We start from the raw sequence: 18,063 nt of genomic DNA on the forward strand, positions 1-18,063 counted from the left end.
AAACAACAAAGGTTGCCGATGGGCTGAATATGGACCCTGCAGCTTAATCCCACCTACTCCCAGGTCTCGTGGTCAGCTCTCCCCGGGTGGGGGATGGGATGTGGGTTTCAGCAGCTGGGCCTCTGAGAGTTAAGAAGTTACAGCTTGACTTCAGGGGTATGGTGAAACCAGAAAAGCAGTCTGCAAAGTCCAAGATCTTAACCTCGGAGTCCATGCAAGCAGGTGACTACATCCCAGCCCTTCTTGGAGAATCAGAGCCCTGTGCAAGTGCTGATTTGCATAAGGACTGCTGTACACACGTCAAGTGTATGTCATTACGGATAAAGGCAGCCAGAAAGTGCGTAGCATTTTACCAGATTTAACATCCAAAAATGTTTTTTTAAATGGTGCTTAAAATAAAAATAAATTATATGGGAAACTTGCCTCTCCAAAGGAAGGAAAGTTTCCATCAGAACTAAAGGTTCCTAACCTTGGAGCCCCGAGGGGCTGGAATCAGTATCTCACGCTGCCCATCAAGGTCAGAAGTCACATTACCATTTGTTACCAGGAGCCCAAGCCCATCTGGATATGCAGATTAACCCAGACGTTACAGAACAGGCTAGACTCGGAAGAGGCCAGGACGACTCTCCCCTCCCGAACTGGCTTCGTGCATTTGTTTTACTTGCTGCGGTCTAGTCCGCGGGCAGGATACTCAGACAGGCTCCCGTGGAAACCACCAATCGGGGAGGACGAGAGGAGAGACGACCTCGTGTCCCCGTGCGTCAGACGCACTGCGGGGAGGGTCCGGCCCTCGAGCGAGGAGGGCGGGACCAAAGAGGGCGTGGCCAGGAAGGCGGGGCGGGGCCTAAGTGCGCCGGCGCACTGCGCTCCTCTCCGCGAGGCGGCGGCGACGCGTCGGAGGGAAGATGGAAGACTTTCAGAGTTCCGAAGAGGTAACCGCCGGGTCGGCGACTGGAAGGGTGGAGGCCGGGGTCGCCGGGCCAGGTGGGCGGCGGCAGCCAAGTGGGTGTGTGTGTGAGTACCCGGGTGGCGTCAGGACGCCGGGAGGGGTCGTCCCCCGCGCAGGCTGGCGACTCCGGCCCCCTGCCGAGTGGTTGCGGTGACCCCGGCCCGGCCGCCCCGGGTGTTGTGAATCAGCGTGCAGGGGGGTGGGGGGAGCGGTTGCGGTGACCCCGGCCCGGCCTGGCCTGCCCCGGGTGTTGTCAATCAACTTGCGGGGGGGCGGGGCGACAAAGGCACTGCCGGCGCGGGGCGCGCCCCGTCCCTCCACACCCGCGGGCCCCTCGTACTCAGTGCTGCAGGACCGGCTGCTCGTCCAGGGGTGGGAGACAAGGTCCCTGGCTGGGACCGTCTTTAACGTGGGACTCCAGAGTAACAGGCACGCGTGACACGCCCGTGCAGTCCCGTCTCTCAGGTCCCTTCGTTTGCGGATCGGATGCTCGGGCTGTCTGCAAAATGCAGAAGCGCACGATAGGAGGACCTGCCTTTGTCTGCCGGTCCCCACCTTGCGCTGCAGTGCCATGCGCACTCCCACCCGGGCCCCGTCGCTGACTGAGTTGGAGAAGGGGGAAAGAGAGCCCCTGTTTGTGGGGACAGAGGCTCTCCTTGCCTCTGTGAAGAAGCAGGGGACAGCCTACCGTTCTTGGCCGAGCAGAAGACACTCATTGTAGCTGAGTGCTGTTAAAGGGGGCTTCTTTCTGGCTAAAAAGCAGCGTTCAGGGAACACAGCTGATGGCTGCTCCTACTTTGGAAGAATGGTTGCCCATTTTCTTCTTGCTAAAGTTTTTGTTGAAATTCAAATAAATTGAGTCCTATGCACTATGCAGCCTGTCAAAAATAAAAACTGTAGGTAAGTTTGGTAAGGTTTGACATTGTTACTGTTTCGAAGGCAACAGATAGAGAAGGCTTAAGGACTGATCTTAGATTTCAGTGTTGATATGATTTAACAAGCAGAAGCGCTGCGCCCGCATCACCAGCAGAGTTTGAATGCTGGTCGCAACCCAGCGAAGGATCATGAGAAGACAGGTTTCAGAAGCAGCTTTTCCCTGCAGATTGTTAGCTGACGTAATATTGGGAAATGACTCGTGTAATAGGAATATTGAGTACAACTATAGAAAAGGAAATGGCAGAGTCAGAGAAAGCCTTTACTGCTGGCATTGGAATATTGTGCACCCTAATTCTGGCTCTCCTCAGTGAGGTGGCCGAGTGACTTCATTATTCCAGGGCTCAGTTGCAGGTCTGGGAAAAGAAGGGGCTTAACAGAGTGGCCTGTGTTGACAACAAGCTACAGCTCTGCAGGGATGCAGCCATGACTGTTCCTTCCAGTGGGCACGTCTTCAGTTCTCATTAATTTGTGCCAGTCCTCCTGACATCCTCTGACCCAGGCCTTTTCTGCGTCTCCCCTAACTCCATGTAGACACCTAGGCCTCAATAACTACTCTCGAGTCACTGTTTCTCTTGCCCGCAGAAGTTGAAACTGCCCCGTGGATTCTGGACACCTGCTCTGCTTCCCACAAAAAGGCCACTGAAATGCCCTTCAAGCTTTTTCATATTTTAACCACACAGGAAGTAATCTAGGGACCTTCCTGTATGGTTTAGGGTCTTTGAAGTCCCTTGGAGGATCCTCTAAACTTTGAGAAGTAATTTAATCTCTAAGGTACTTGGACTCCCAAGTCTGACTTCTGATTGGAGCAGGTGAGAGGGCTTCCAGCCATCCGTGTTTGATCTGCCCAGAAAGAAAGGGGCCTCGCTGGAACAGGCCATGGCGGTCAGCCGACAGCAGGGAAGAAAACTTTGTGTCGGAGGCAGGGCCTGCTGCCTTCGTCCCCAGGATGCGCACACTGACTGAGCGCTCAGGGTGGCCCTCCACAAGGCATGTTCAGAGCTGAGCACTGTTCCCAGGATTCAGGTGACACCTGTACCCATTCATATGTACCACACGTAAAAAGAAAGAAAATAAAGCCACTTATAAACTCCTGGCACTAGACTACCACTGGCAGCCCACCTCACCCATTCCGACCTCATGGCTGTGCTAGCAGCTGGTTGTCTAGTCCCCAAAGTAGGACAGCGCTGAGAAAGAAAAACAACCCCGAACATCTTAAGTTTCAAGCTTCCTTATCGGTTTATATCAGGGAAAGTCAGTTAATTTATACAAGTCAATAACTCATTAACTTTGTTTTTTGTCAGTGATCCTAGCTGAAATGGATGGAGAGATTATTAAATTCTAGTTTCAAGTCAGTCGTTTGGATCATGGCATGATCACAGCCAAAGTAAAACAACCTTTGATATTATGAATACATGAATTGTAGTCTCCCGACTGCTACTCCCAGCTCTGTGATGCTCAGAGCCACTTAGTGTTTCTGAGTCTTTCTGTCGTGTTTTCCTCAGTAAAATGAACAGTTCCGTTAGATCCTTTCTAAGGTCTTCATTTCTAAAGTATGCTTCTTGCCAAAATTTGCATTTATCAATGCTACAGTGGGTATGAATCTTTTAAATCAAACTTAGCTCATTTTTTTTCCTTTCAGGCGACTTTTATTGTTGATGAAGTGAGCAGCATTGTAAAAGAGGTAAGAGGAGAAATGCCTACTTTTTAAATACTTGATTAATGGCTTGTATGAGTGAAAGAATGTGTTTTAAACACTGTCTTGGAATTGTTTCAGTGGAGCCTGTGTTTTGGCATTTCAAATAACAGTTTTTACTTCATTGAATATCTAGATAAGACTTACTCCCATATTGTAGAAACTACGTGTATGTATGGTTGGAGTGTTTATTGGGTAAAATATATTTAAAATCAGACAGGAACTTTTATATACAAGCATTAGTGTTGAATATTACTAAGGCTTGAGTCTATAACTATAGCATGAAAGACTGGTGGTATACAAGTAACTGTTTCCAGTGTTTAGTGAAGAAAGAGTGGATGTAAAAACTGAGCCAGCTGCCAGTTCCTTAAGGCCTCCTGTTGGTTCAGTTGAGGCTTGTTTTATTTTTCTTACATTCCTATACTGCCCACTTTCTCATTGACCAGGTTGTTTCCCTTGGTAATGAGAATGGGAGACAAAAAATCGACAGCTAGTCTTCATTGAATAAAGAAAATCCGTCGCCCGAGCTGGATAGCTGGTTGGGTAGAGCACTGTCCTGAAGCGCAGAGGTTGCCGGTTCGATGCCGGTCAGGGCACATACAGGAGCAGCTCGATGTCTCTGACTCCTGCTCTCCCTTCCCCTCTCTAAAAAATCAGCCAGTAAATAAAAAGACAAATCAAGGGGGCACGCAGAGGACTGACCGTCACGGAGTTTACTTGTAGGGGCAGAAAGGGCAGGCGCTGCTCAGATAGCCACGTCGGACAAGTGACCTTGCACTCCCCGTGCGGTCACTGCACGGTAGGTGGTGGGTTCAGAGCTGGACTCCAGAGTTGGGACAGCACGAACTCAGCGAAGAGGGGCCACACGGCCCAGCAGGGGCGCGTGGAGGGGGCCTGCAGGAGTGAGGGGAACAGGCAGGGCAGCCACTGGCTCAAAGAAAGCCAGCAGATGGTCTGAGAGGAACAGCCCCGTTTGAGGCACGTTTGATGTGGAATTGATCCTAATGCAGATGACTGGCTGCTGCCAGAGTGGTCAAGAGCCACAGCCTAGTTCCGTGAACGTCAAAAACAAAGTGACGACCCTGGCCGGTGGGCTCAGCGCTAGAGCGTCGGCCTGGCACGCGGGGGACCCGGGTTCGATTCCCGGCCAGGGCACATAGGAGAGGCGCCCATTTGCTTCTCCACCCCCACCCCCTCCTTCCTCTCTGTCTCTCTTCCCCTCCCGCAGCCGAGGCTCCATTGGAGCAAAGATGGCCCGGGCGCTGGGGATGGCTCCTTGGCCTCTGCCCCGGGCGCTAGAGTGGCTCTGGTTGCTGCAGAGCGACGCCCCGGGAGGGGCAGAGCATCGCCCCCTGGTGGGCAGAGCGTCGCCGCTGGTGGGCATGCCGGGCATGCCGGGTGGATCCCGGTCGGGCGCATGCAGGAGTCTGTCTGACTGTCTTTCCGTTTCCAACTTCAGAAGAAAAGAAAAAAATAAAAAAAAACAAAAAAAAAACAGAGTGACTGCGTTCTACCGTATATATATTTATACATTCATCTTCGTCTAATAGTTTTTCCCATGGAAGGGGTGGGGGGCGCTGGAAGGTGGTCGAATCACAGCAGACCTGTGGGAGGGGCGTTGGTGAGGAAGTAGCCTTTGGCCCCAGTTTTCTGCAGTGGCTGTGACTGGGTTCCCAGGCAGCAGTGTAGCTGAGGCCGACCTTGCCAGTGTCGCTGGAAGTGTGGAGCACTCTGGTGTGACTTTCCCGTGAGCACCAGCCTCGACAGCTTTCCTCTGCTGAGGGAAATGGCTACTCGAGCTATTTGAACTATTGGGTGGGTCCAAAATGGGAGGCAGGTTTTTCTCCTTCCCTGAAAAACAGTGACTCCCAAAGTGTGTGTGGAGGGTCCCCAGAGTTTGAGCTGTAGCTTGAGCAAAGGTTCTTGGACGGAGCCGAGATCTAGTAATAACCTGGCCCCTTTAAACCAGGGCCCCTGGCCCCATGTTGTGCCCTGAGCTGCGGAGGGGAAGAACCTGACAGGGAACGCAGGAGCTGTGGTAGAACGGGCAGTGGGCTGTGGGTGGAGGCAGCAGGGGGCCAGGTGACTTGGGTTTCATGTGATGGCTCGTGGTCCCGGGAGCAGTAGGGGTTCTGTAGGCTGGAATTGGGGTGTGACTGCCGGTGCCTCCTTCCTCAAAAGCAGGCTCACTGGGCTTATGCCAAGGAGCAGACCCGTCGCCAAAGGCGCACAACTCAGACCCTGGCACTGGCTTGCTCTGCGTGCCCCAGCATAGAACTCAAAAGGCACCGAATACTTCTGTTTTAGGCCACTATTGTCATAAAACTCCGCGTTCTGGTTTCTAGCGCAGAAGTTAAAAGAGGAGTGGAGAAGAACACAGATTAGAAGCCGGAGCACTGGCATCAGCACAGAAGGCCCAGAAAATCATAAAATAGGAATATCCTGACCATAGACTGGAGCCAGAGTCGGGGCGAGGGACCCTGCGTACCCTCAATACCCCTTACGGCATGCACCCTCCCCAACAGCACACAGAGAAGACAGGGAGTTTCCTAAGAAAGAAAGAATTCATCATCAACTTAAATTTTAAGATACATAAGGCTGTTTTTCATTTATCTGAAAAATGTCCTTATGTGGTCAAAAAATTCCCAGAAAATGCTGACTAAAGGAAGTATTTATAAACACAGGAGAATTTGGATAAGTTTGTATACTGTCAGTCATACGAACAACTGATACAGATTCCTATACCTAGTATACTTTTAAGAAAGGAATTGACAAAGGAAAATATTTTCTGTTGTAGGAAAATTGTTGCTATTCTCCAGGTGCTAATAGCAACAGTCAACATTAAGTCAAAATGTTAACAGACACTATATAATTATGAATTCTTAAAAAACAAGTATAAAACCTAAATAAGATGTTATTTAACAAAATATATATGCAAAGGAGTACTCGTGAATACAAATAAACTTACACTTTATTCAGACTCAGCTGTTCTGAAGGTGATGGGCTCCCTACTCACCCGAAGGTGTCTGGGGGCTGTGTCCTGCTTGACGGCGTCCTCTGTGCTTTGTCTTCCAGGCCGTGGAAAGTGTCATCGGAGGCAGCGCCTACCAGCACAGCAAGGTCAACCAGTGGACCAATGACGTAGTGGAAAAAACTCTGAGCCAACTCAGCAAGCTGGGAAAACCATTTAAATACATTGGTAATGGGACTGGGCTTCTTGTATATGTGGGTGCTGGTTCTGGGAACTGACCAGAGGAGGGTCTGGTGTCAGAAGAGAGGGATGGTGTTAGTGTTAAGAGGGACGGGTGTTAGCCCGTCCTCCAAGTTCCTGGTACAGGTGTCCCTTGTGATGTGCACATGATTTTACTTTAGGTCGTACTGCCTTAAACTGGCCTGTGTGGCCGCTGGGACAGCTGCGGGATCTCACGGCAGGTGCCTGTAGAACGAGCCCAGGGAAGGAAAGGGACGTGCATGAGCTGTCCAAGTCGTAGGACGAGGCGATCTACCCTTAGAACTTTTATCATGAGCCTCAGCCATGAAATCAACATGCACATGCTAAAAGTGGCAGAAGGGAATTTGTGTTGCCATGGAGATTTTGCTAATAAAAGCTGTTTTCATTGAAGTGACCTGCGTAATTATGCAGAAGAACGGAGCAGGATTGCACTCGGCGAGTTCTTGCTTCTGGGACAACTCTACTGACGGTATGGTTCTCATTCACTGGGCGCAAGGGTGTCTGGGTATTTTCCTGAGGGGTTTGCAGTGTCTTCTTGCACTGTTCTGAGATCTAGGTTGTCCAGAGCAGTGTTTTATGACCTGTGTGCTGGGCTGTCGCATGTCTGGGGGTGCATGCGTGTTAGTCACCTTTTAAAGCATTTTGTAGAGAGAGGCTTTCCACAGAGGTGGAGACTCGAGCGTGTCGGCCCTGTGGTGAGAACTGGGGACGGGTGGTGCCATCCTCCTGACCACTGCCCGTCTGCCCCGCAGGGAGCTGCACCGTGCGGTGGGAGAACAAGACCATGTACTGCATCATCACCACCTTCGGGCTGTCCATCTGACCTCGTCGTCGCCCGCGCTCTTCTCCTCTGTCACCCTCTCTCCTCCATCTGCTAACCACCAGCCGTGAATTCAGTGAGCACCTTCCCCGTTCTTTGTTTTTGTAGCACTCTCAAAATGGAGAGAAAACACCAAACGACCGCACTGTTCTGCAGTCGGCACACCTCGTCAGAGGAGTTGTTCAGCATAGGCAGTAGAAGCCTGGGCCGCCACTTGTCTTAACTCGATTTCTGCTCAAAGGTGCTAAAAGCTCAAATCTGCTAGTGTGAAACTTTCTCTACTCATTCACGCTAAGTTTTCACACTTTGTACTTTTAAAAGTTAGAATAAATTATTCCAATTTAAAGTTTGTGTTTTTCTTCAGAGTCTAAATAGTATCACAGATGAATTCTTCATATTTAGCGGCCTCAGCACCTCTAAAACCGTAAAAAGTGAAAAAACAAAGCTGCGATTTGTCTTTGGCCCTCTCCAGTCCTAGGATTTGCTAACATCCCCCATGAGACCAGGGTCCGGGCAGCTTAGCTGTGTTCTGGTTAGACTTCTGTCTGCCCGGGGAATCACACCCTTCATCCTCAAGTCCCCTCCTAGGGAGCCTGGGCGGTGGGAAGCAGGCAAGCTGACTCCGCTAGCCAGGGGGTGCTAAAGCGCACACGGGCCTGGGTCTGCAGCTCCTGTGTTCTCTATGTACAGGAACAGTCACACCCACAGAAAAATGCTGTAGTCTTTCAGGGTTTGCAGAATGCCTTCCCAATCATTCACTTTGTGCCTGTAACAATCACACCATCATTTATGAATCAGAAAGTGTCTGGAGGATATCCGAGTGAGTGAGGAGGTGGGCCTCAAATGCAGGCCTTGGGGCCTCATCGCACTCCTCCAGTCACAGGAACGTGGTGATAACGGCACCTCCACTCGCCTGCCGAAAGGAAAAGCTCTCTCTCGTCCCTGACGCATTCATGTGTGAGTAGTTCACTTAACTCCATATGCAAAGAGCAAAAAAAATCAGTATACATAAAAAAGATCAAATATTAAAAATTTATTAACATTTACCCAAAAGGTAGTATCCAAATATCAAAATGAAGCCATTCCCAAAGTTTGCCATAAATAAACATTTATTACCTTTTAATTGATTACAGTGCTCATTGTAGCTAGGTTGCCTGTGCTCATGGACAGAGTTCCGGGGTCTAATTCACAGCTCTCTCCTTTGGAGCTTGAACTTCAGTTTGGTTTATTTACAGATATTTATAGTCTTTGTAAAAAGGCAGTTTTCAGTAGCACACGATCCTGTGTTTCATAGTATGGCATGAGAGTTACCAGTATATCTAAAACAAAATTACGGTGAACAGGACGAGATGTCACAGACGGAAGCAACTTCCCTTTGGCCCGGGGAAAAGATTTTTTTCAAAAGTCTAATCTCTAAGGCAACTGGTTTCTAATACCCTTAAAATACATAAATATACTTTAGTGTTTTAAGTCCAGTCTTCACTAGACATCCCTTTTAATCATCCCTTCCGTAGATTTGTGTTTTTCTCTGTGAAAAGAAGTCCAGGAAGTAAGTTACTGACCACATTATAACCTATTTAACATGACTATACCTTTATTAAATAGTTCATGAAAGACTTGAGGCTGGTGACATTTGTCTTAATTATGTTCCCATGTAGTGGGCTGGGTGTACACAATGGATCTAACCTTACTGCAGTCGGTCCAGGAGCGGCCTGACAAATCTTGAATGTATTTTATGTGTCCCCTTCTCTAGCCTTTCCAATGGGGTTGAGAGAGAGACCCGCATCACTTTGCTGCAGTGATGATTTAATAGTAAATCAAGCGGACCGGTTACCCACACGGATAATGCCGCTCTCCCTAGGGAAAAGGAAACCCCAGTGAGTGCCCTCCAGGTTCCCCTAGACGGGACCGGTCTACACACTCATCCCAAAGATGATCTTATTTAAGCTGTTACCATGAAAGAATTAAAGTTAGCCCTTTGACTTTATAATTTCAGTTTGCAAAACTTTGATGCTCTCCAAGAAAAAAAAAATTTACTACTGTCTAAAGTTTCTGGCAGACTTTAGCATTTTAACCTAACACCAACGGCACATATAGTACATGCTAAGTATACTTTCAGCAAAATTTTACATGGATTAGGTACTACATTGACATAGATCATACTCCAGGAAGAGAAATTAAAAATGCATGATTTAAGAACCTTTTTTCCCCTTCCGTACTTCTGTAATTTTTTATTTCCAACTTCGTTACAAAATGTAAATAAATATGCCCATATTGTTCATTTCCTTGACTTGATGGCATGTGAATCAATATATGAAGATATAAATCATCAGTTTATCATGATACTGTAGGACAGAAACAGGTTTTAAAGAGTTCTACGTTGTACGGCCAAAGCCCTCAAACATTTTACATTTACTGATAACAGCATTCCTAATTATGGACAATTATTTTTATAATGATTAAAATGTAAACTATATTGCATACTAGAATACATTAATCAGTAGAAGTTTTTATCAATTTACATAAAATTATTTATAGTTAGTCTTAACAGAGGTTGTGAAATTTGGTAACAAAATTTTCCAATACCTCTGAGCACACAATCAAAAGAATCACACCATTGCAAATATAAAAAAACAAATTTGAATTACCCTTGCGATAATACAGTTGCTCAATTCAAGCACTCATATTTACAGCGTTTTATAAACAAATGGAATCCACATTAAAGGTATGTTGTCATTACTATTTAAATTAAAAAAGAAAGTGTGGCGTGGTAGTGAGTAGTCTCTCATGAACCTCTGCAAGGTCCCAGCACTACCTAAGTGGAGTCTAGTTTTCGGCTAGGCTGGGATTTGAGAGTTAATGCACAGGAGGAGATGAAGGTGCTGTTTGCAGGGCAGAACAATCGTCCTAGACCTCTGTACTTGCCAAGAGGGCCTCCCTCAGGACGTCTGCAGAATCCCATGTTAACAGGTGGAGACACTACTGAGCATGTCAAAGCCAAAGCAAAGGAGCATCTGCACAGAGTTCTAAGCTGCCTGACAGAAGGAACGGGAAGGCCCCAGGCCCTGTGATGCCACATTCAGCAGCTCCAGACCGCTTCCCCCAGGGCGATCCAGGGGCTCACTGACCGCGGCCATATGACAGTCCCAGCAGGTACCTTCTACCCAAAGACGTTCTTCCACAAACCATCTAAAATGCTTTACTTTCTTTCATCCAGTCTCCAAATAAGAAACTGCAAACCCTTTTTGGCAGTCAAGAATCTGTAACAAACCAACCGTTTGTTTAGCTTTCATTTTGAAAAAGCCAACCTACTGGGCGGCAACTGCAGCAGAGCTGCAGAAATGCCTGCTTTCTGTACTTGAATGGACACTCTCCTCCCCACCTGGCCACAGGGACACACATGTATCCATGTATGTAACGTGCACACGTGTGCACACAACCACGGGAGCACCACATGGCAGCTAGACCTTTCCCACTGGAGCTGCAGCCTATCTTCCCCTTTCCTTAGAAACCCTATCAGACCCCTCCACGCTCCACAACACTACTGCGTGGGTGGGCAAGGGGCTGGAATCTGCCACCACCACCTCCCCATTTCACATCAACAGGAGTTATGGTCACTTCAGGTGCTCAGTTATCCAGAGCCACAGGCCCCTCAGTGGCGGAGGACCGCCCTGGTGAGGCAGCCACACAAACAGGCTTCCCTGGGAGTTGAAAGGGTCAAAGCACTGGAAGCCCTGGGCAGCGCAGGAAAGGAACGGTGCCGTGCTGTGGACCTCATTCAGAAGAGCTGTCCACGAACTGGAAGTTAGGAAGTTATTTTTAAATAAGTACCTAATTCTTTTTACTATAAACAGAGTAGGCCCTGGCCGGTTGGCTCAGCGGTAGAGCGTCGGCCTAGCGTACGGAGAACCCGGGTTCGATTACCGGCCAGGGCACATAGGAGAAGCGCCCATTTGCTTCTCCACCCCTCCGCTGAGCTTTCCTCTCTGTCTCTCTCTTCCCTTCCCACAGCCAAGGCTCCATTGGAGCAAATTAGGCCCGGGCGCTGGGGATGGCTCTGTGGCCTCTGCCTCAGGCGCTAGAGTGGCTCTGGTCGCAATATGGCGACGCCCAGGACGGGCATAGCATCGCCCCCTGGTGGGCAGAGCATTGCCCCTGGCGGGCGTGCCGGGTGGATCCCGGTCGGGCGCATGCAGGAGTCTGTGACTGTCTCTCCCCGTTTCCAGCTTTAGAAAAATGAAAAAAACAAACAAACAAAACAAGAGTAATTCCCTCCCCACCACTGAAAGCAAGCTATCTCTCATCTGAAATGTTTGAAAAAGAATTTGGCGATTGACCATGGTCTTTCTTCCCAAATAAACGCAGCCACTCTAACAATAAAGTTGGCCAGATGTTACTTAACATTTGTCCTGGGTTTTGGTTTTCCTTTCAGAAATATGTAAACAAATAAGGACCAGGAACTCTGCTTATAAGAGAGTCTGAGCACGGGCAGGTACGGGGAAGGCGGGGGTGGCCACTGGGTGTGCCGGCCACCCAGCTCAGTCGCTGTCGGAGCCTTCCTTGTACTGGGCCCGGATGGCCTGGCCGTTCTGCAGGGGCATTTCTTCATAGTCACTCCTGTTAGAAAAGGGACTGCTGACACGGGGCCGCCTGGATGGCTCTCAGCCTCCCGCACTGACAGCCACGCTCACAGGCACGCAGCTCACAGCTCCCTCCTCTAACGCCAGCTGTAGGGCCCCCCCTCCACCACCAGGGCCATTCGCCCAGACGAAACTGGCCTCTCTGTGGTCACTTGCTGGGCCTGTTCAGCAAAAAGGATACCACTGAATCTAAGCCTGAAACACACAGAAACAAAACCACAAGACACTGCCAGCTAAAGAAATGTTATAATACCTTGGAAATCATTCTGGAACGATTAGCCCCCTGCTCAGTAAAGGTGGGAAACCAGGATGAACGCCCGCCCGGGGGGGGGGGGGGGCTTCCAGAGGTGGGACTTACCCGTAGATGACATCGTCGTCAGAGTCGTTGAGCATGGAGAACGCGGGGTTGTCCTTCAGCTGGGACTCTGCAAACCGACAAGAGCGTGTTTCATGTTATCAGCCTGGCAGGACGGTCGGAAAGAGCTGGATTCCGATCCAGCTGCCACCACTGTCTGTGTGACCGGAACGCAACACCTGTCATGCTGCCCTGAGCTTGCTGTGCCACCTCCTGCACAGGCAGCGTCCCCGCTAGGTGCCCGGGAGTGCGCCGCCCCCACAGGGAGCCACTCACATGGAGCTGCCTCTTCGGAGGAGAGCAGCCAAGCCAGGCCTGGGCCCACCCTCCATCCCTCGGGCCACAGCAGGTGTTTCTCCATCCCTCAACCGGAGGGGCTGCACCTTTATCCCGTGAGGATCAAGTCAGACTTTCTCACGAGGTGCTTTGAGAAGTCACAGATGTAAAAGTCAGAGGGCGGTCCTGACATGCTAGACCCCTGCCCGGGGCCCAGGAAGCTCCCATCCTGTTCGTTCCCTGTGCGACTGAGCTGTTGTTTCTGGTCTTGCTTCCTGGGGGGGGGGGGGGGGGGGGGGGGGGCTGGACATTCTGACATTCTTCTGTGTGGTCACAGCACTAGTATTCAACACTCTGTCATGTGGCTGACGGCCATGCCTGTGCTGGGACCCCCTCACGGTTTTTTCATCCTGAGCTGTCATGACACATGCTGTGTTCTGAAACTTGGGATCGCTATTTAAAGTGACTGTGTCAGGGCCCTGGCTGGCTGGCTGGCTCGGCAGTCGAGCATCAGCCAGGCATATGGAAGCCCCAGATTCGATTCCCAGTCAGGGCACACAGGAGAAGTGACCATCTGCTTCTCCATCCCTCCCCCCTCTTCTTCTACAGTCATGACTCGAACAGTCGAGCAAAGTAGCCCTGGGCATTGAGGATGGCTCCATGGCCTCACCTTAGGCACTAAAATAGCTTGGTTGCTGAGTAATAGAGCAGTGGCCCCAAATGGGCAGAGCATGGCCTGGTAGGGGGCTTGCCAGGTGGTTCCCAGTCGGAGTGTACAAAGGAGCCTGTCTCTCTGCCTCCCTGCCTCTCACTTAATAAGGAAAATAAAAAATAAAGTGGGTCTGACCAGGCGGTGGCGCTGTGAACGGAGCATCGGACTGGGATGCGGAGGACTCAGGTTCGAGACCTTGAGGTCACCATGAGCACGGGCTCATCTAGTTTGAGCAAAGCTCGCCAGCTTGGACCCAAGGTCGCTGGCTTGAGCAAGGGCTTACTCTGTTTGCTGTAGCTCCATGGTCAGGGCACATATGAGAAGTCAATCAATGAACAACTAAGGAGTCGCAACGAAAAACTAATGATTGATGCTTCTCATCTCTCTCTATTCCTGTCTGTCTGTCCCTAGCAATCTCTCTCTGACTCTCTGTAAAAAAAATAAAAAAAATAAAAAAATAAATAACGTGACCGTGTCTCTCTGCGAGAGAACGAAGACAGAGTCACGGCCCTGGCACCAACGGGAAAGCCAGGAGGCGGGTCCTGAACTTCCAAGCTGTCTGACCCCGGGGCGGCTTACCATACAGGGCAGTCTTCGATGGAGAGTACACAAACGCCAAGGTGTAGAGGTAAAAGTTCAGCAAGCCATAGAAAGATAAGAATTCAGCTGGTGACACTGACTGTCAAGGAAAGCAAGCCGTCCTGGACACTCCACATCCAACACTGGTCAGCATCTCTGCTTCCCGCCTGTCGGCTCCTTCTCACCACCACGGCCCTTCCTACTACTGCTGACCGCCACAGACCTCGGGGCCCCAAAGCCGGGCCTTGGGACACACAGGGAAAGCCCACGGCCAGAGGCTGCAGTAACCTTTCACGGTTCCCTGCAAGTCAGGTTAACTGCTCTCTGCTACCCATGGGACCTCTCAAGGGGGATGGACCCAGCGTGATCCAGCAAAGGACGGGAAGGCTGCCCACGTAGGGGTGAATCAAGAATGAGGTGAAGAACTGGACACAGACCCCAAACCAGTCATTCCTACCCATTTTCTGGATTACAAAACCCTTTGAGAATCGGAGAAAAGGTTAGTGCGACATTCACGAAACTTTGAAAAATCATGCATTAATTCTAAGGATGCAAGAGGCCCCAGGGAAAGAACCCAAGATGTAAAGGAGTAACCCCCAAGCCTGCCCGGGAGGCCCTCGCTCACAGGGCGAGTGGACTCACACCCTTACCTACCACGTGCCTGACGGTGTCCCGTGCAGGCTCCGGCCACAGGCGCCCACGCAGACACACGGAGGGCCCACTGGGTCAGGAGCCCTTCCTGCAGACAGGCTCCGGCTTAACTGCCACAACCCTGGGCACTGGTCAGACAGGCCGAGAATGGCCACAGACACAAGGTCCCTGGGCCTGAATCTACCTGGTCACGGACCGGGAGGCCGGGCTATTGCCTGTGGAGGAACAACAGGTCTCGGGGCTGAGTGTGTGTATTTGTCGGGGGAAAGTGAACACACCTCTCTGCAGACAGGTGTGGGGTCCCCTGGGTGCTCTGCAGTACAGGCCACAGGAGGGGACGTGCCTCTTCTCTAGGCTGAGAGACCTAACACGCTAACCACTCCATCTAGAAGGCGTTCCTGAGGCCTGATGTCTTCTCATGAAAAGGATATAATTCTGGTAGTGAGTTGACAGTTCAGCTACAAAATTGTCTTGCAATACTTGTGCTCCAAACCTTAAATAAAGGATGACGATGCTGAAAAAAGGGGGAGAAATATGTGAAATATACAGAAATAGCACTGGCTCCAGGAAGTTGTTACATTCACCCTATTAACAGTTAGTCTTGTTACTATTCTTGCTGCATGGAAATGTGTCCAGGCACACACACACCCAATCTCTGCCACTAGGGGGCCTGCCGCTGGGACAGTCAGCTAGTCCTGATGTCGGACACGTCATAGTCTCAAACTGGGGGCCTTGGCACCCACCTTGGCTGACCCCTGTCTCTCACTTGCTTAGTTCCTGTCATCAAGGCCTTCTCCAACAGCTCCCAGCTCCCGAGGAAAGCCTGCTTCTCCACAACCACCTCCCCAACCCCCGCCCGGCCCAGTGACCACATGCCTCTGTTCAGACACCTGAGCCAACACCGAATGGCAGAGGCCTGTGAAGGGGAGCTGGCAGCCAGGCTCTGCCCCGAGCCGCCCTGACTCTCCACCCCACATTGGCTTTCCTGTCCCTCCCCGCGGTCCATTCTCCACACACACAGACAAAAGTGTACACTGGCTCCTTCACCTGCGGCCTAACACCCTCAGTGGGTTCCCGTCACTGAGAGTCACAGCCTGGCCCCTGCCGGCGGCCTGTGGGCCCCCCAGCCTCTCCTGACCTCTCCAGCGACCACCCTCCCTCGTATCTTCACTTGCTGGGATGCTGCTGTTCCTCCTGCTCCCCGGCCACCTGCTGTCCCCTCTGCCTGGGCAGACAGCCATGTACTTCCAGGGCTCCTCCTTCGGGCCCTGGCCCAACGTCACCTCCGAAGAGCCGTCCCCTCCCCACCACCTACAGCAGCGCCGTCCCTGCTGCCACCGTCGCCTCTGCTGTGTGTGCGTCACAGCACTCAGACTACGTGTCTCCTTGTTCTCACTGTCCTCCTCCTGCCGCTGTCCCCTCTGCTGTGTCTGCAACACAGCACTCAGACCACCCGTCTCCTTGTTCTCACTGTCCTCCTCCTGCCACTGTCCCCTCTGCTGTCTGCGTCACAGCACTCAGACTACCCGTCTCCTTGTTCTCACTGTCCTCCTCCTGCCGCTGTCACCTCTGCTGTGTCTGCGTCACAGCACTCAGACTACCCGTCTCCTTGTTCTCACTGTCTTCCTCAACAGCAACACAAACGCCACGACGGGGAGGCCATCTGCCTGGTACCACGTGGGGACTCAATATGCGTTTGTCGGGTACATAAATGAACCCCCTTGAAATGTATGTGACAAAGAGCACAGAAATATAACAACTTCTGAGACAGACTGCACAGAGGTCACAAGTAGACACTAGCTCCCAACCTGTGTCCGGGGTAGCTCAGGCACAGATGTGTGAGGGCTGTGAGGAGTGTATAATAGGGTGTGAGAGTGTGTGTAATGGGCTGTGAGGAGTGTGTGTGTAATGGCGTATGAGAGTACAATATATTACAGGCTGTGAGGAGTGTAAGTAATAATGTGTGTGAGAGTGTGTGTAACGGGCTGCAAGGAGCGTGTGTGTAATGGTGTGTGAGTGTAATGAGCTATGAGGAGTGTGTGTGTAATGGCTGTGAGTAAAGTGTGTGTAATGGCCTGAGTGTGTAAGAAGCTCAGAGACAATGTGGCTCAGAGCCACGCTGCAGGGACCACATGTAATACACGCTCTACACTTCCAGGTGAAGTCAGATGCTGAGCACATCTCCAGCTCATTCCCAAGCCCACGGAGCTCTCCCACTCAGGTGAGCACGCCGCGCCTCCTGGTGGGATGCCCTCAGGAGTCCCCACTCAACCGGGGAAGCCAGCCTCTCAGAGTCCCCGCGTGGCTCCCACCCAGGGAAGAGGTTGATGGCCACTTACTTGCCATCCAAACCACCAAGGGAGAAATGCAGAGAACTAGCTTTCCCCCCTCTGGATTTTGATTTTAGGAGAAGGAGAAACCAAAAACCACCAAACAATGACATGGAACGCATTCAAAGACACAACCTCCCGGGCGCCTCCGCGGCCCCCGCTGCGGCTCTCTCAGGCCCTGTTCTCTGGGCTGTGCTCAGCTCAGTGATGTCTGCTGTGCGGAATTTAAACAGAAACAGCTCTCGCTCAGAGTCCTGTCCTCAGAGCATCAGCAGGATGCCGGTGCTAAGGACATCGCACGGTGTTCTCATGTCAGACGTGTGTTCCACTGTCTGCGCCCTGCGTGGCCAGCGTCAGAGCAGGTCAGTAACTCCACCAGCGCCGGACAGCACGCTGCAGTCACGCTCTGCACTCCCCCGGGCACTTCCACAAACCGTGTGCCCTCTCTGACTCACTGAACACATCTGACTGCAAAGACCCAACACTTAACTCCGTGAAAGGAGAGAAAGGGCGATCGTGAGAGTATAATAAAAATGCAGTCTTGCTTCTTTTCGGAATAAAGTTCTCTTACCTAATGATAAGCACTGCAAAAGTCAATGCAGTCAGAAATTTTAACCTGAGATCTGAAAGAGAAAGAAATGCTCCCGTTACACCACCACGGATGGTGCGTTCCACTTAGACCTCAGACAAAAATAAAGCAACCCCCCCGAACAAACCGTCTTCTCTCTGGATTTGACACCCGTCTGTACCTGAAGCCCAGGAGAAATGCTCCCACGTCCCCAGAAGCCAGAGGGTAGGGACCCAGCGAGGCCATGCCATTCTGATTTGTTGAGACAGACTGGGGGAGAGGACCCCACGACATCGTGTGATGTTTCCTCCACGACATCGTG

At 51.0% G+C, this 18,063-nt stretch overlaps 2 protein-coding genes across 4 annotated transcripts in view; one reads left to right on the forward strand and one right to left on the reverse strand.

Moving 5' to 3' along the window:
- The first annotated feature begins 839 nt into the window (after positions 1-839).
- Positions 840-7,749, forward strand: LOC136398688 (dynein light chain Tctex-type 1). The gene is made up of 5 exons (XM_066372924.1): positions 840-932; positions 3,525-3,566; positions 6,654-6,777; positions 7,202-7,279; positions 7,563-7,749. The coding sequence occupies exons 1-5, from the start codon at positions 906-908 to the stop codon at positions 7,631-7,633; spliced, it is 342 nt and encodes a 113-aa protein (XP_066229021.1). The 5' UTR covers positions 840-905; the 3' UTR covers positions 7,634-7,749.
- Positions 7,750-11,893: 4,144 nt separating this feature from the next.
- Positions 11,894-18,063, reverse strand: part of LOC136398687 (transmembrane protein 181) — a 62,030-nt gene continuing 55,860 nt past the window's right edge. For all 3 annotated transcript variants that reach the window (XM_066372922.1, XM_066372920.1, XM_066372921.1), the window contains 5 exons: positions 17,745-17,796; positions 15,275-15,357; positions 14,193-14,282; positions 12,629-12,695; positions 11,894-12,247 (listed from right to left, as the gene is read on the reverse strand). In XM_066372922.1, coding sequence (XP_066229019.1) covers positions 12,169-12,247; positions 12,629-12,695; positions 14,193-14,282; positions 15,275-15,357; positions 17,745-17,796 — 371 coding nt within the window. In that variant the 3' untranslated portion in view covers positions 11,894-12,168. The remainder of the gene's footprint in view (positions 12,248-12,628; positions 12,696-14,192; positions 14,283-15,274; positions 15,358-17,744; positions 17,797-18,063) is intronic.

Source organism: Saccopteryx leptura, chromosome 3, assembly GCF_036850995.1.
Source record: "Saccopteryx leptura isolate mSacLep1 chromosome 3, mSacLep1_pri_phased_curated, whole genome shotgun sequence".
NCBI lineage: Eukaryota > Metazoa > Chordata > Mammalia > Chiroptera > Emballonuridae > Saccopteryx > Saccopteryx leptura.

Bases quoted from the DNA above. Each gene is read 5' to 3' on its own strand.
- LOC136398688 (XM_066372924.1), top strand. From the start codon at position 906: ATGGAAGACTTTCAGAGTTCCGAAGAG. The intron at 3,567-6,653 runs GTAAGAGGAGAA...TTTGTCTTCCAG, and splicing joins TGAGCAGCATTGTAAAAGAG to GCCGTGGAAAGTGTCATCGG. The intron at 7,280-7,562 runs GTATGGTTCTCA...TCTGCCCCGCAG, and splicing joins CTGGGACAACTCTACTGACG to GGAGCTGCACCGTGCGGTGG.